We start from the raw sequence: 11,707 nt of genomic DNA on the forward strand, positions 1-11,707 counted from the left end.
CGCGCATTCATCCAATCGTGTAAAAAGACGTCACATGTCAATCACGGTACGTTTGCGGCCCCTCGGTTTTACGGCACATTGGTTTACGACACTGCTTTGCGTGTCTCACGTTCTCCATGTGATAACATGCTGAAGACACAAACCCAATGAGTTGTAGCACGTTTCTACTCTCCAGTCGTTAAATCATATGCGCATTCAAGATGAAGAGGAAAGGTTCGCCGCTAACGGAAGAAAATCGGGTTCGTTTGTATATCTGCTCTCACAAATGACAGATTTACTCTATAACAGTTAGTTAGCCTGTTAGCTAGTTAACCAAGCATACTAAGCTAGTGGTTTCTTGTTTCCATGTAATTTGGGTTGCATTGTAAAATAACATGGCTTTCGTGTAGTAACGATTCATTCAGAGTTGGGTTGTTATTTGACAGTGGGGACGGTTGATTGGAGACCTGTAGCTGATGTGCAGAAATATTGCCCACTCTTCCTGTTCATCATGGTATTTGATGATTATCTGTGCACTTCATGACAGATGGAAACATCGGACTCCTCTCGTTGCGAAGAGCAGGAGAGTGCAGAGAAAAGCAAACGATCCAAACAGAAAGACCAGACTCCAGCCACTGGGGATGGTGTCGTTCGTCCCCTTAAGTTGTCCAAAGGAGAGTTGTACAAAGCTCCAACAGTCGAGGAGCTCAGTCAGTTGAAGGAGGCTGAGAGTCTTTTTCACTGTAGTCTCCTGAAAATGCAGGTCAGTAGTGTCATCAGGGTGTCGCACACACATCTGGATGCCAAATCCACATCTTCTACCCTGTATAGTTCCATGATTGGTTTCTTGTGGTTCGTCTGCAGATGGATGAGCTGCTGAAGGAGGTGGCACTGAGTGAGCGCAGGAAGAAGCTGGTGGACTCTTTTGTGCAGAAGATCACGGCTCTTTTGCAGTCTGTGCCTGACAGTCCAGTGGTGGAGGTTTGCGGCTTTCTCTGCACTGGCCTGGACTCAATAAATTATGTTCTGACAGTGTTGAGCCTTTTCCTTGTCACTGTGATTGAATTGGTTTGCTTTCTGTCCTTCTGCCCAGCTAACAGACCTGTCGTGGTTGGAACACTCTGGCATTGCTGTACCGTTCATCCTGCTTCCAGAGGCGACTAAGGGAAAGTTCCACATGGAGCCTCCTGTCTCGGTTGACCTGATCGGGAGTTACCCACTGGGCACCTGCATTAAACCAAGAGTTTCTGTTGACCTGGCTGTCACAATTCCTCCTGTAAGCTGTAGCTCCTTCATACCAAGAGCAACCATTACCAATGTGCAAAATGTATAATCAAGTGCTGTTGTGAAGTTTATTTAATGTACAAATCTATACAATTTATACAACTTACTTTAACAAATTGCACATATACACAAGTATATGTGCAGTTTGTAAATGTGAGTTGTATAAATTGCACAAATCATACGCAAAGACAGAGTTGAGCGGCTATTGGCTATGACTTGATCCAGTGTTCTACTCTGAACATAAAAGCAGATGTCTTATAACCCTGGGAAACGTGGTTACGTTGATTCTTGCTCTTAGAGTATCCTGCACCCAATGGATGGCATAAACCAGAGGTACTCTCGAAAGAAAGCACTGTACTTGGCAGGTCTGGCGCAGCACCTCTCCTCCTCTTCATCAGTGGGCACACTGCGTTATTCTTGCCTCCATGGCAACAGGCTCCACCCACTCCTAATAGTCACACCCTCAGGTAGCATGCGTTATGTCCTACCATTGACAATTGGAGACAATTGGATTTCATAGCTGAAAACCATGCTGGAAGCAGCAATATCTGAGCGAGTGCTACTCCGCCACCTGCAGGTAAAGAGAGCAGCAGCACCACCTTGCGAATTCACGCCCTCCCTCCTCCGGACTACCTCCAACCGAGCCGCTTCAAGCCTCAGAGGAACAACGTCCGGACAGCTTGGTTCACCGGCCAGGACTCTCAGCAAGGTAAGCGCACCCTTTCTGCGGCCACCTTCCCTACTGCCTCTACTCCTTTTGGACATTGCTGACTGACTGTTACGTTTGGGTGGGTTTTAGAGGTGAGTGAGCCTCCAACTCCGCATTATAACAGTGCGGTGTTGGCGGACCTGCTGCCCTGCTCGCACCTGCACTTCCTCAGTGCCCACAGTGTCCAGTGTCCAGCCTACGGAGACGCTGTGGCTCTACTCAAAGTGTGGCTAAGGCAGAGGGAGCTGGACCAGGTAAGCCAATGTTATCTAAAGCCAAGTGTGCATCTCCTTATTCCTGATTGACTTAATCCTATAGCTCTTTGGCTGTGTGTGTGTGTGTGTGTAGGGGGCTGGTTGTTTTGGGGGATTCTTGGCAGCCATGTTGCTGGCTTATCTTCTCTCCACACACAAAGTGGGCAAAACCATGAATGCCTACCAGTTCCTCAGAAACGCACTGCACTTCTTGGGTAAGGGTGTGCCTTCTGTGCCCATCTCTGCCTTTTTTCTGTTTTGACTTGACAGTTATCTACTCTGGAAAATCAGTGATGGCTTTGTAAGGTACATTTACGAGGCAGGTCCCCGTTTAGGCTAAAAAGCATTTCCAGTGGTGTCGCCGTTACAGTTTAATCCAGTACTGGGAGCAGTTACCATCTGGGACATGGGCCACTGGTGTGTAGGTTTGGCCATTATTTACAGAGAATTCGGTCCAGATAACCCCACCCCATCTCTCTCTTTTTGTTCTTCTTCTTCTTCTTCTTTGTTTTTTTTGTTTTTTCCCCTCTTAGCCACCACAGACCTGACTGAGAGTGGTATTACGTTGGCAAACAATCCGGATTCAAAAGCAGTGAGTAGTGATCCAACAATTGTTTTTTGCTCATTAATTTTGTTTTCGGTTTATTTGCTTGCTTTAGTTTACAGTCATCGTGCCTTAATATAACCGTCGTACTCCTTAACAATTCTTTAGCCTTCGCTGCCTGAGTTCCACAGCGCTTTCCAGGTTGTGTTTGTGGACCCCTCTGGGCACCTGAATATGTGTGCAGACATGACCGCCTGCACTTACAAACAGGTGAGCGTTCTCCGTCCCGTGTCCATAGGCATGCTACTGGCGCTGAAGTTTCTTAAATGCCAGAGCATTCTGATTGGTCCGCAGATCCAGTGTGAGTGACCAGTATGCATTTCTGATTGGTCCACAGATCCAGTATGAGGCGTCGCTGTCTCTCAAGTTTTGGGATGACCCCACCGTGGAGGGCTTCCAGACTCTGCTTATGACGCCCAAACCTATGATCAGAGCATATGACAATGTCTATCAGTGAGTGTCTCACCACTGGTATTATACTGGCTTTGGACTTTGATTAGACTCGCAGTACTCAAGCTGTGTATATCTGTGTCTCCCTCAGACTGAGTGGCCTGGTGAAAATGCAAGCCTCCTGTAAGAAGCTCAGTCTTCTCGGGAATCTCATGGACCACAGTGGGAACTATGTTCTTGCGGTGCTCCCCTTTATTTTGTCCCTCCTGCAAAAGGGACTTGGAGATAGGGTCCACCTTCTTACTCACTCGCTTCCTCCAGACCCTGAGGTAGATGCACAACAACTGATGGCATTCCTATGCATCATTCATATAGACTGGTTTTGTGGTTGCTTTGAGAGAGCACTATTGTGTGTCGTCAACATAGTGTAATTACTGGTTTGGTTTCTTTTAATTGACCTGAATAGTGGCCAGTACGTAGCAGGCCCCCTAAACATAAGGACCAGCCACCCCTGGCTATTGGCCTGCTGTTGAACCTTGAGCGTGCCCTCTCTGTGTTGGAGAGAGGACCTCCAGCAGACAGCCCTGAGGTAAGAGTATGTCCGTGTGTAAGACTAACCGGGTTTGTAAGTGCACATTTTTGTGTGTTGGTGCATTTGTGCCACCGTGTGCATTAAAGAGACTTCTGGGCGTGTTAACACGTGGCTGAACTCCAGTCTCCCCTAAAGCGCCTTCTGCGCGTATTAACTCTGAGCTGTGCTCCTGTGCAGGCAGCTGACTTCCGGCAGCTCTGGGGCTCTCGCTCTGAGCTGCGGCGCTTCCAGGATGGAGCCATCACCGAGGCCGTGCTGTGGCCGGGCTCCTCCGTCTGCCAGAGGAGACGGGTCCCCCTAGAGGTCATCACGCACCTGCTGGAACTGTACGCCCACCACACGCGCACTGCAACGGCACAACAAAGACAACCCGCGTCCCACCGTTCCTGACGATGCTCTTCCGTTCTCTCTAGGCATGCAGGCATTCCCAAATCATGCGTGCGCTTCGTAGGAGAACAGGTGGCTGACCTCATCAGGGTCGGAAAAGACGTACGTATTGATGACGCGTAGCCGGTCGGTGAGCCTTCCGCGCCCTCTCGGTAGGGGGAAGCCCCTGAAAGCGCATACTGACACCTCTGTCTGTCAGGCGAGCGGTACAGGAGAGGAGGAGAGCCTGAAGGTGGTGCAGTCCTTTGATGACCTGAGCAGAAAGCTGTGGCAGCTGGAAGGCCTGCCTCTCTCAATCACATCCGTGCAGGGCGCACATCCGGCCCTCCGTTACACCCAGGTGAACTGACCTCACCTGACCCTGTAGCTATAAGGCTGCATCCATTTCCTTTGGCTTTTGTTTTGAGCTGCTTTTTTTCTTTTGTGATGTTTTTGTTTTTTGTGGGGTGGGGGGCGTCTATAGGTATTCCCGCCTGTTCCGGTGAAGCTGATCTATTCGTTCTTTAACCGTGAGAAGAGTTGCCGTGCCTTGGTTCCGAAGGAGAACAAACCCTGTCCTTACTACATCACTCCCATTAAAGGTTCGCCAGCAGAGCACCTCTGCTCGCCGCCTTAAGACGCACCATCTGTACTGGAGTGTAGTACTGGGGGGGGGGAAGCATGGTGGTCGTGTCTCAATGGGTGTCTGGCTGGCCGTCCTTTGGCTCAGCGCTGCTGTTTTTCCCATCTGTCCTCAGTCATTTGCCACATGGAGGGGAGTGGAAAGTGGCCTAACGACAGCTTGGCCATCCGACACATCAAGGCAGCGTTCCACGTACGCCTGGGAGAACTGCTTAAAGCCCAGCACAACTATACGTCCCGGCCCTCGCCGGCACACCTGGATGTGTGGAAGGTAACGTGCACGTTTCTGGTTGTGTGGACAAGTATTTGGTTACGTATACACTGGTAATATGCACTTTGGCGACAAGTTACAGTAGTTTATTTTCTGGCCAAATAAATAATGGATATTGGTGTCGCCTAGAAGTTGTGGCTAAAAAGAAAAAAAAACCATTTATTTATTTATTTTTGTATTGCTTGTGTGTGTCTGCCACACGTTGGCCTTCAGGATGGGCTCGTGTTTCGGATCGAGGTGGCATACCACAGGGAGCCGCAGGTGCTGAGGGAGAGCGTGACCCCAGAGGGCATGCTCATTCGTCGAGACAACCCAGAGGCCCAAAGGGTGGAGCTGGAGACGCAGCACAAACCCTTCCTCACCAGCACCCTGCACGGGTACGGCATCATGCACGCACTTACGCGCACACACCCCTATATTTGCGGTCCTGCTGAATCCGTGTGGCTTGTGTGCCAGGCTGCAGCAGCAGCACCCGGGTTTCGGCGCCGTGTGCCGACTGGCCAAGCGCTGGCTGGCCGCGCAGCTCTTCGGCGGAGACGTCGGCGAAGAGGCCACCGAGCTGCTGGTGGCCTCGCTGTTTCTCCAGCCTGCCCCCTTCTCTCCTCCCAGGTAAGTCGGTCTCTCTCCGGCTGCACCGTCAGTTTCTGCCTCTGTCCTTGACCAGTGTCCTCGTCGCGGCTGGCCGGCGTTCATGGCTGAAGACGGCCTTGTTCTTCTCACCTTCAGTTCCCCTCAGGTTGGTCTCCTCCGCTTCCTTTACCTGCTCGCCACGTTCGACTGGAAGAACAGCCCCCTGGTGGTCAACCTCAACAGTAAACTCACAGGTCTGCACCACTTGGAGCTTCCCAAATCGGCCTCTCCCATCCCTGGCGACGCTCATTTTCACGCGTCCGTGTCTTCTCTCCGTCACAGCCGCCGAACACACCGAAATCAAGAATCGTTTTATGAGCTCGAGAGAATCCCTACCTGTGATGTTTATTGCCACTCCCAACGACGAGACGGCCTCCGTTTGGACTAAGGAGGGCCCCTCAGTGCAGGTTCGTCAAGACATTGCTTGTTCAGTTACCAGGTGGAGGCTTTCATGGTGAAAAGATTTGAATTGGTGTCCCGTACCCCCATAGATGCTCCAGCGCATCGTGACAGTTGCAGCCAAGAGCCTGCACGTTCTCGAGACCCAGTTTATGGATCCCAGCCAAAAGCAAGACATCCGGGTCAGTGTCCCCAGCACTGAAGTTTGAATCGGAGTGTTTGCTGAGAGGTGGCTGATGAATGCAAGTCTCTCTTTGTGATTTTTTTTTAAACATTTTTTTGTCTCAGGTGGTGTTCCGACCCCCGCTGGATATCTATGATGTCCTGATCCATCTGAGACCCAAACAGGTCCCTCTGATGGGCCAGTCTGTGGACCCAAAGTTTACCAAGTTGCCCCGGGGAGCCAGAGAAGAGGAAGCAGTCAGTTCAGGGGGTGCTTTCCCCGTCGTTGACTTCGATCCTGTAAAACTGTATCTGTCAGAGCTCAAGGTGAGTTTCTTCCTTCCAACCATGCTGGCTCAGCATCTAAGCCAGCACACGGTGTCCGTTGACTACGTCTTGCAGGCTGGGGGTACAGTTGGGGCTACTCTGCTGATGATGGCCCATGTTTTTGCTCAGGACGCGTTCGGCGACGTGGCCCTGTTCTTCTACGACCCGCATGGCGGAACTGTCATCGCAGTGCTGTGGAAGCCCAAGACCTTTCACCCACAGCCATTCAAGGTTGGTCATAAACACGGTGCCCTCCGAACGATCCAGTCATTGTGAGTGGGCTTTACATGAAACCTGCTCCGGTTGTCTCTGTTCGTTCATGCTTGCTCCGTCTCCCTTTTTAGACTTCTCTGATGAACGCGCGGCAGGTGAATGTGACTGACGCGGCCACCACTGTTCCAAACGTGGAGGCCATAGTGCGTGACTTCCACGTCATGGGAGAGGGCCTGGTCAACAAGGTGGAACTCAAGACTGAAACCTGGGCTGTCTGAGACCTTGGAAACGTCATGCAAACAACTGTTATGTTTTATGTATACATGCGTTTTATGTATATTTCAGAGTGTTTCTTAACTCTTAATGTGGACTTTTTAAATTTATTCAAAATGTGGTCATGTATGAATAATAATGTGGTTTATCACTGTATATGACTACGGTTCCTCATTTTAAAGTCCATTCGCAGCGTTTGTAAGGCCACTAGGTGGCGGTATCCACCCCACTGTGTTCATGGACGACGTCGATGAAACGACGCGAAGAAAGCGGTCACGAACTTGTACATGCAAGTGGAGTGCAGAATGTTATTTCAAACACTTTACATGTTGGTTAACGTTGTTAAAGATTAAACTTTGAGTATATGAAAGCAGTGACATGTTAAACGCGCAGTTTACTTCAGTCACATTTTGTCGATAAAGCCAAAGAAGCTATCCAGCCCGTGTTAATTAGGACGATGAATACTGTGCGACTTTTCGTGTTTCAGCTTTTCCATCTACAAACACTGAGCTTGTATTTGTACAACACAGCAAATCAAAGGCCGAACATAGTAATGATCATGTGCGACGCGTTTGTAAGTATTTGAACAATTTTGCAAAAAGAATCGCGTGTTTGCTATTGCAGCATTGATTGAGGTGGTGGGTACTGCTTTAATTGTGCAGTCCGATTTTTAGTGGTCGAATTGACCAGTTTTGTTTCTTTTGCTTTAGGATGGACGGTTATCCTTTAATTCAGGAACTAAAGTTGTACAGCTACCTTTCATTGCCTACGTTAGGCAGATGGGTGCCGTCTTCCTCAACTCCTATACAAACTCGCCCATTTGCTGTCCTTCAAGGGCAGGTACAGTGCGTTGGCTCCTTAATAAAAGGCTTGAAACAGCGTGGTTATATTCATGTCCTAAACGTTACTGGGGCCACTTTCGCGCAGGGGGTCCTAGATATTCCATAGGGAAAAACGGAATCACGATATAAAACACACACACACCCCTCTTAAGTGCAATATGTGTGTACGTTTCCAGCCATGTGGAGCGGTCGTTGGGTCCACTTAACACAGGCCTGGAACAATTACAAATGTCTTCCCCCCAATGCCACGACATGGATGGACCATCTCCAAAAGAATGGGTATCATACCCACAGCATGGGCAAACTGGACTACACATCAGGGGGCCATTCTGTCAGGTGACTGGAATCAGTATCTGCTCAGTTACTGTACTTCCATTGGTGTCCTGCCAGTACTCTCACGAGGCATACAAACCACTGCATTGATTATTGAAGTCAAAATTTAAATACATTTTTTATCATGTCTGGTGTAGTTGTTTTGCCCTTCAGTAATGCATTTCAAAAACATCACTGTCTAGCAATCGTGTGGAGGCGTGGACGAGGGAGGTGCCGTTTCTTCTGAGACAAGAGGGTCGTCCAATGACAGAGCTGGTAGGCGACGCATCCACAGTTAGGGTCATGACCAAAGACTGGAAAACCACAGACAGCGCCACCCAGTGGATCAGAAAGAATGCTACAGCTCTCCCACAACCATTTGCCCTATACCTGGGCCTGAATCTACCACACCCCTACCGCACAGAGTCCCTGGGCCCCACTGCCGGAGGCTCAACCTTCCGTACCTCCCCATTCTGGCTCAGAAAGGCAGGTTGATTTACACAGACCACTGAAGTTGCATCTCATTTCATAGGTGTCATGCCCGTATTGGGAACTCCAGGGGAAAAGGGTTTCTCTTTGTGGAGAAAAATTAATAGAAATTTAGCATTTAAAATCTGATATGCTTTATTCTATGTACTTTCTACTCCCAAATGTACCAACTGGGTTCTCTGAATAGTAAGACAATTAAGTATTTGAAATATACAAATATTGTTCTGTACAAGCTAAAGCTACTGTGCATTAAAATGGTGCTAAGTTATTTGAGGCTGGCTATATCCCTGTGTGGCTTGTCAGCCTTTGTTAAAGATGGACAAAGGTCACTGAGTATCAGATGAAAAAAAGATGATGTGCATCATCGCATATGTTACCTAAAAATAGCTCACTGACATCTTGCCAGAACTGAATTTTTAAAAGCTGAATTACAACTGAAGAACTACAATAAAATGAGAGTTTTCTAGTCTTATCATGTAAATTCAGTGCACAGTAGAAACGGTACATGTCATAGTACAAATGATCCAGTGGTGCTTGGGAGATAAATGTGTAGGACAAAACTTGTCAGATTCTGAATGCTTTTCCCCACTTTTTTTCTTGCTTGCCACAGGGTGTGAAACACTTAGGAAGCACTAAAAAACCTTTGGACACAGAAACGTATTTGGATACAGCAGTATGGTGCTGATAACTGAGATTCAGAGGTCTACTAGTCCAATGGCAGCGTTATGTGATTTAAATATTAATTGTGAACATAAAATAATACAATTGAGAGAATGAAAAATGTAACATGAGGGATATTTTAGAAACCCTTAATTATCCATAATGTGTCCCATCAAAAGTGCCAGTAATGCTGAGTTTGTCTCTGTTTTTCAAAGGTCTCTCTAGAGCACATTTCTGTGCCAAGGTGGCTGCCATTTTCAGAGATGCATCCTGTTGATTATTACTCCACCGTCACCAAAAACTGCAGCGGTAACTTCACCGAGCAGGAGATCAGACACATCAGAGCCTTCTACTACGCCATGTGTGCCGAAACCGACGCCATGCTTGGCAAGCAACACGCGCTGGTGCATTTCACACCCTAGTTCCACTTGCTGGTCGTATACAGTATGTTTTACTGCACGTCTGTTGCAGGTGAGGTGATTGGCACTCTCAGAGAGACGGGGTTATTGAACAGCACTGTCGTGGTGTTTACCTCCGATCATGGGGACCTGGCCATGGAACACCGACAGTTCTATAAGATGTCCATGTTCGAGGGCAGCTCCCATGTTCCTTTACTTATGATGGGGCCACGGATAAAGACCGGCGTAGAGATCAGATCTCCGGTATCGCTCGTAGATCTGTACCCTTCATTTATTGGTAAGGTACCCTTTTATTGGTGAAGCTATTGGTAAGCTATCATAGTTATTCGGTATTATGGCTTAGAGAGTAGTAAGGAGACATCTTGTTCATTTAAGAAATAAATCATGTTCCATTTGTTTGTTCATTTGTAAGTTTACAAATGAGAGTTGTGTTTTTTGTGACTTATGATTTATGGACAGTAGATGTTAATCCCCTTTGTGTAACACTCCAGACTCGGTTGATGAGAAGCTTTAAAAAAAAACAAAAAAAAAAAACCGCAGAGCAAGGAAGCATATGCCTATCAAACCACTGATTTATAGCACTCTATATTAGACTGTAATCTTGAATATGATGTGTTTGTCAGATTTTGCAGGTGTCCGAATCCCAGATGGCCTTAGTGGTCATTCTCTGGTTCCTCTGGTCTCACGGGCTGGCCAGAGTGCCAGTGAGCCCCACCCTGGCTGGGTACTCAGTGAATACCATGGCTGCAATGCTAACGCCTCCACTTACATGCTGAGAATAGGCCAGTGGAAGTACATCACCTACTCGGATGGCGTGAGTGTCCCTCCACAGCTCTTTGGTAAGCTGCTGCTCATGACGGCAACGCACCAGATTGCATATGAACAGAACAATTTGATTGATTGTTAATTTACTTTATTAATAGAACCGATTGTTCTAACATAACAGATGTACCATGATTCATGCGTGAAAGTTTACAGACATCTTGAGTGCAGCGAGAGAAGAATAGTTGAAACAAATTTTAACATGGGTGAACACGTAGTATCTGTGAAGCATGGTTATTTGTACAGTGATGATTGGTGGCAGTTCACTTTTGTCTGCTGTTAAAAACGAGCTTTTTTGACCTGTCTCCTTCTGTAGCAGGGTCATATATAATTGTGTATGGCTGCATGGATGCTGTTTTTCCCCAATCATCTAGACCTTTCCAAGGATGCCACTGAGCTAAAGGACCTGGCATCTCACTACCCTGGTGTTTGTCAGCACCTGGACAAACTGCTGCGCTCAGTGGTAGACTATCCCAGGGTCTCCCAGGCTGTCCAGCGCTACAACAAGCAGCAGTTTCTAGTTTGGAAGCAGAGCCTTGGGAACAATTATACTCAGGTGATCGGCAGTTTGCGCTGGCACATGGACTGGCAGAAGAATGCTCAGTATAATGAGAAAGTTATAGAGGACTGGTTAACTGGGTTGGACTGATTTAATGCAGTACAGAACTGCTAAACTGGAGCCAGTTGCCGGGGGGAAACAAGGCTTAAACACTGCAGTAAAATGCAGTTACAGCTTTTCCTGCAGGTCTATGGCGGTCTCAGAACAGAAGTATGACTTTGGAAACAGACCTAACCATTCATTACAATGCTTAGGCAGATATGCAAGCTCATATTGGTTCAAGTGGGGCTAATTTTCTTTTATATGCAAACTTTAATTTATTGTGAATTAAATAAGTTATGCAATAAATTCATACATGCCCTTATTTGTTGAGTGTTTGTAACGCTTTATTGATTCTTTTAACACTTCTGGCTAATACGTCATATAGTTGGGATAAGTGTGTGTGTGTGTGTGTGTGTGTGTGTGTGTGTGTGTGTGTGTGTGTGTGTGTGTGTGTGTGTGTGTGTGTG

General features: G+C 47.6%; 2 protein-coding genes across 3 annotated transcripts; both read left to right on the top strand.

Annotated features, from left to right (window-relative positions):
* The first annotated feature begins 92 nt into the window (after positions 1-92).
* Positions 93-7,251, top strand: nol6 (nucleolar protein 6 (RNA-associated)). Its single transcript, XM_027006245.2, has 26 exons — positions 93-239; positions 527-742; positions 844-960; positions 1,073-1,255; positions 1,562-1,730; positions 1,841-1,972; positions 2,063-2,226; positions 2,321-2,441; positions 2,760-2,818; positions 2,939-3,040; positions 3,168-3,283; positions 3,372-3,549; positions 3,687-3,809; positions 3,990-4,138; positions 4,226-4,301; positions 4,399-4,539; positions 4,663-4,780; positions 4,937-5,091; positions 5,305-5,468; positions 5,548-5,700; positions 5,818-5,915; positions 6,004-6,128; positions 6,213-6,302; positions 6,409-6,609; positions 6,739-6,840; positions 6,954-7,251. The coding sequence occupies exons 1-26, from the start codon at positions 201-203 to the stop codon at positions 7,098-7,100; spliced, it is 3,438 nt and encodes a 1,145-aa protein (XP_026862046.2). The 5' UTR covers positions 93-200; the 3' UTR covers positions 7,101-7,251.
* Positions 7,252-7,529: 278 nt separating this feature from the next.
* On the top strand, positions 7,530-11,562 carry arsk (arylsulfatase family, member K). Of its 2 annotated transcripts, none has more exons than XM_027006246.2 (8): positions 7,530-7,669; positions 7,806-7,935; positions 8,114-8,273; positions 8,453-8,735; positions 9,614-9,785; positions 9,870-10,094; positions 10,441-10,656; positions 11,014-11,562. In XM_027006246.2, the coding sequence occupies exons 1-8, from the start codon at positions 7,553-7,555 to the stop codon at positions 11,286-11,288; spliced, it is 1,578 nt and encodes a 525-aa protein (XP_026862047.2). In that variant the 5' UTR covers positions 7,530-7,552; the 3' UTR covers positions 11,289-11,562. The 2 variants fall into 2 exon arrangements, with proteins under 2 accessions (XP_026862047.2, XP_035385970.1); XM_035530077.1 differs by having other exon boundaries at positions 8,453-8,525.
* The last annotated feature ends 145 nt before the right edge of the window (positions 11,563-11,707 follow it).

Source organism: Electrophorus electricus, chromosome 9 (assembly GCF_013358815.1).
Source record: "Electrophorus electricus isolate fEleEle1 chromosome 9, fEleEle1.pri, whole genome shotgun sequence".
Classification (NCBI taxonomy): Eukaryota; Metazoa; Chordata; class Actinopteri; order Gymnotiformes; family Gymnotidae; genus Electrophorus; species Electrophorus electricus.